This window comes from Heteronotia binoei, chromosome 10 (assembly GCF_032191835.1).
Source record: "Heteronotia binoei isolate CCM8104 ecotype False Entrance Well chromosome 10, APGP_CSIRO_Hbin_v1, whole genome shotgun sequence".
Lineage (NCBI taxonomy): Eukaryota > Metazoa > Chordata > Lepidosauria > Squamata > Gekkonidae > Heteronotia > Heteronotia binoei.
In genome coordinates this window covers 52,990,407-52,994,994 of record NC_083232.1, presented here as the reverse complement: position 1 = coordinate 52,994,994, position 4,588 = coordinate 52,990,407, and the positions used below count along the sequence as shown (strand labels likewise).

General features: G+C 60.1%; 1 protein-coding gene across 2 annotated transcripts; it reads left to right on the top strand.

Moving 5' to 3' along the window:
- Positions 1–1,421: 1,421 nt before the first annotated feature.
- On the top strand, positions 1,422–4,071 carry SP8 (Sp8 transcription factor). Of its 2 annotated transcripts, none has more exons than XM_060248635.1 (2): positions 1,422–1,664; positions 2,631–4,071. In XM_060248635.1, exons 1-2 carry the CDS (start codon positions 1,644–1,646, stop codon positions 4,056–4,058), a joined length of 1,449 nt encoding a protein of 482 aa, XP_060104618.1. In that variant the 5' UTR covers positions 1,422–1,643; the 3' UTR covers positions 4,059–4,071. The 2 variants fall into 2 exon arrangements, with proteins under 2 accessions (XP_060104618.1, XP_060104619.1); XM_060248636.1 differs by lacking the exon at positions 1,422–1,664 and adding an exon at positions 1,886–2,134.
- The last annotated feature ends 517 nt before the right edge of the window (positions 4,072–4,588 follow it).

Sequence of the window (4,588 nt, the reverse complement as noted above, 5' to 3'; positions counted from 1 at the left end):
TTTTTTGTCAGAGAAAGTATTGATTCAGTTTAAATCCGAAATTTAAACAAGTGTGCATTAGGTCTTTAAAATGAATATCATTATAGAAGGAGACCAAAGCAATGAAGTTAATTCTTTTTTATTTGTTAAACGGAGTTCCCTCCTTCCCCCACCCCTTCCTCCTTCTGGGCTGGCCTGTCACGCCTTCTCAACAGGCTAAAATCATTCAGAGCAGCTCGCAGAGAGAAACGCGACATTTATGGTAACCATCAGCCTTCAGAGAAAGAAAGCAGTTCATTAATTTACTTCACTCCTTACTTTAAAGAATGATAATGTACGTTACCCCCTTAATCAATAGATATGATGTACAATCAATAACTTCACGGCGTTCTGAAGGGGAAAAATATTTTAAAAGATAACGCCCACGCCGAAGTTGCTACCTAGGATTTACACCAACGTTAGTAGCTGGGCCATCAAGTGTTATTTCTGTGGCTGTGATGTGCTCCTAGCACTTGGAGAAGGCACCCAAGATGCAGCCTAAACAAACTGCAGTCGAGTCAAAACAAAACGCAGCAACTCTGTTTTCTGGGGCTGAAATCAATATTGGGATAGCGCAGAGTTCACATGAACAGAATCCAGAGGTCGTGTGGAAATAGATCTCTTTCTCATCCGGCGACTTTTTAAAAAGGGGAGGCAGATGTGGGGGGGGGGGGGCGACGACACGGATTGTGCCTGCAAAACCGGGAGTTCTCCTGCTCGCCAGCCGCGCCTCTCCAGCACAAGGGCTTCTCCCAAGTTGTAATCAAAAAGTGGACGGGGAAAAAAAAGAAGCAGCTCCGCTCTCAAACCCAAGGTGGGGGAGGGGGAGGGAATTTAAAGACGAATAGCAGGGAGGAATACCGCATCGCCTATTTTGAAAAGATCCGACTATGAAGGTGGATGAAACGCCGAAAACTTCATTAATCCCGTCGCACCTCTTTCCCCATTGCCGCTTTACACAATGGCGCTCCTTTACATAAGGGAAAGGGGTGGGTGGATTGAAAAGAGCGTTCCTCCCTCTGCCAAAGCGGGGTTTTCCGAGCCACCCCAAGTATTTAGCCGGGGAGAGAGAGAGAAAGACAGAGAGATTATGCATGTGGGAAAAGTCTACAGCAATCCACGTTGAAACTAAATTCACAACTCGTAGCTGGGGGGGGGGGGGCTCGTGGGGGGGCCCTCGTGGGGATTAACAGGCTCTCTCAGGCGATGAACTGAATTGACATTCCCGTGGGGGGGGGGAGAGAAAAGGGATCAGTGCGCAGCCTTAAAAATGGAAGTAGGAAGAGGGCAGGAGAAGAGCGCTGAGGCAGCGTCTGTGCATTTGCCCACCCTCCCTTGCCTTTGCAAAGCCTCGGTCTGTTTGCACTCTCTCCCTCTCTGCGGCGGCGGCGGCGGCGGCGGAAGGCGCTTGGCGGTGTTGATGACCTCACGCTGCAACGCATCGGAGCGGTCGACGGCGGCGCAGATTGGCTGGCGCGGGCTCAGCGGCACTTCAAAGCCTGAGAGGGAGCTACAATTGTGGTGGAATGGGCGGAACTGATCATTGTATTGCACACCTCTAAAAAAACACTGCCTCTGATTTATCAATATAAAAAAGATCCTCTGAGAGGAGGGCACTTTGTGGGATGGCAACTTCACTTCTAGGGGTGAGTCTGAGGATTCTTTTTCGCCCTCTTGCTATTTTAATTGGGTCTCCCCTCGTTTTTATTGGCGATCGGAGAAGGGTTAAAGTAGCCCCTCTCTTGACTGGGGGCTATCAGTCTCTCCTATTGAGGCTTTTATTTTTTGCCTTTCTCTCTCTTAAGTCCTAGTCAGTTTGAGAGAAAAGAAAGAGGGGGAGGGGAGGGGGGAGAAGAAGAAGAGGGCAGTCACTTTTGTCCGGGCGTAGGAAAAGGTTTTCAGGGCATTAGGAGGGACAACCTCCAGAGCTTAGGCAGAGCTATTTCGGGATCTCCGGAGAACTGGGCTCTCGGTGATCCGCCGGAAGGGGAAAAGCAGCCGCTTCTTTCGGATCTTATCTTTCCTGGGGAGATTTTTGTTTTTGATTTTGCAACAGAACTTGTTGTTGTTGATTTCCCCTCCCGTAACGTTTCTCTGAGCCCGTCATTCCCTGCAGGTATGTCGAACATTTCTCTCTCTCGATTCCTAGATACGCGAGAAAGATTAATTTTTTCGGGGCTGGGTGGGAAAGAAGCCTTTAAAAAAAAAAACCCCAAGAAGTTGAGGTACGATCCGGTCTCCGGGTGGGTCGGTGCTGGCTGACTGAAAGGAACCGGAGGGGGGATTTGTGTGTGTGTGTGTGGGGGGGGGGAAATTGGCTGCTGGCAGTCCAGCTTCTCCGGCTGGGGGCTCCAGACTCTGGCGGAGCTCCAGCTGCCGCGGTCGGGCGAAGGCGAGCGGGCGCTGCAGCGGCAGGAAGGCCGTCCGGGGCGTTGTGAGCGCCGAGCCAGCGAGGGCTGCCTGCCTTGGCCGGAGCCGAGCGGCGGTGTGGAGCCGCCCCTGGATGCGGCGTGGCGCTGGGGCAGGGGCGGCGGCGGGGGTGGGGTGGCTCTTTCCGGGCCGAGACTGACGGCCGCCTGGCCTGCCCTTCTTCTTCTCCCCTCTCGCTGCAGGAAGAACCTCGCTTGGGCTCCACTCCCCTGGCCATGCTCGCCGCCACCTGCAACAAGATCGGCAGCCCCAGCCCGTCGCCGTCGGCCCTGTCGGACAGCGCCTCGTCCTTCGCCAAAGGCTTCCACCCCTGGAAACGCTCTTCGTCGTCGGGCAGCTGCAACGTGGTGGGCTCCGGCCTGGCCGGCGTGGGCGTCTCGGCCGCGGCCCGCAACGGTTCCTCGGCTCACGCGGCGGCGGCTGCAGCTGCGGCAGCGGCGGCGGCCGCCCTGGTGTCGGACTCGTTCAGCTGCGGCGGCTCGCCGGGCTCCAGCGCCTTCTCGCTGACTTCGAGCGGCGCGGCTGCCGGCTCGCCCTTCGCCAACGACTACTCGGTCTTCCAGGCACCCGGGCCGTCGGGCTCGGGCGGCGGCGGCGGGGGCGGCGGCGGGGGTGGCGGGGCACAGGAGGCCCACCAGCCGGTCTTCATCTCCAAAGTGCACACGTCGGTGGACGGCCTGCAGGGCATCTACCCGCGCGTGGGCATGGCGCACCCCTACGAGTCGTGGTTCAAGCCCTCGCACCCGGGCGAGGCGGGCGCCTCCAGCTGGTGGGACGTGGGCGCCGGCTGGCTCGACGTGCAGAACCCCAACGGCGTCCATCCGGCGGCGGCCGGCGGCCTGCAGGCCGGCTCCCTGCACTCGCCGCTGGGCGCCTACAACTCGGATTACTCGGGCCTGGCCGGCCACTCGGCCTTCAGCAGCGGCGCCGCCTCCTCGCACCTCCTCAGCCCGGCGGGCCAGCACCTCATGGACGGATTTAAACCCGTGCTGCCGGGCTCCTACCCGGACTCGGCGCCCTCGCCGCTAGCCGCCGGCGCCGGAGGCTCCATGCTGGGTGGCGGGCCCTCGGCGCCGCTGGGCGGCTCGCCACGCTCCTCTGCCCGCCGCTACTCGGGTCGCGCCACTTGCGACTGCCCCAACTGCCAGGAGGCGGAGCGGCTGGGGCCCGCGGGGGCGAGCCTGCGGCGCAAGGGTCTGCACAGCTGCCACATCCCCGGCTGCGGCAAGGTGTACGGCAAGACGTCACACCTCAAGGCGCACCTGCGCTGGCACACGGGCGAGCGGCCCTTCGTCTGCAACTGGCTCTTCTGCGGCAAGCGCTTCACCCGCTCCGACGAGCTGCAGCGCCACCTGCGCACTCACACGGGCGAGAAGCGCTTCGCCTGCCCTGTCTGCAACAAGCGCTTCATGCGCAGCGACCACCTCAGCAAGCACGTCAAGACCCACAGCGGCGGCGGGGCGGGCGGCGGAGGAGGCGGCGGCGGGGCCGGCGGTGGCAAGAAGGGCAGCGACACCGACAGCGAGCACAGCGCTCCCGGCAGCCCGCCCTGCCACTCCCCGGAGCTCCTCCAAGCCCCCGAGCCCGGCCACCGGAACGGCCTGGAGTGAAGGCGGGCCGCGGGGGAGGACTCCGCCGGCGGGAGTCGCCTGGCAGCCTGAGAGGGGACCCTTCCGACGGGCGCGGACTCCTGACAGCACGTGGCCCGCTTGGGCCAGGAGGAGGAACACCGAGGAAGCAGCTGCTTGCTCCAGAGTAGCCCCCCTCCGGCTTCCCCGTCGAGGGGGGGGGGAGGGAGGGAGAGATCCAGATCGGGACAGAGGCCGCCGCTGCCCAGCCCAAAGTGACTCCTGGAGACGCTTCGAATCCGGAAAAGGGCCCGCCAAAGCTCCCGCCGAAAGCACTTTGCATAAGACAAGAGGGGAGGCGGCCTTTTCTCATTCCCGAGGAAAGGAAACGACGCCGCTGTTGACAAACACTGCTGTTCCCGCATTGCTTTGAAACTACAGCCTGCCTCGAGAACGCTGCCGCAGAAGTTGGTGGGATTACTCTGAAGTTAAAGGGAGACGCCTGAAACATTGTGGGGGTGTGTATGCGCATGTATGGGTGTGATCATCACTAAGAGCTCTCCTGCCCCAAT

What these genes read in the sequence shown, in the direction of transcription:
- SP8 (XM_060248635.1), top strand. Translation starts at nt 1,644, where the DNA reads ATGGCAACTTCACTTCTAGGG. An exon ending in TGGCAACTTCACTTCTAGGG is followed by an intron (nt 1,665 to 2,630) that starts GTGAGTCTGAGG and finishes CTCTCGCTGCAG; the next exon opens with GAAGAACCTCGCTTGGGCTC.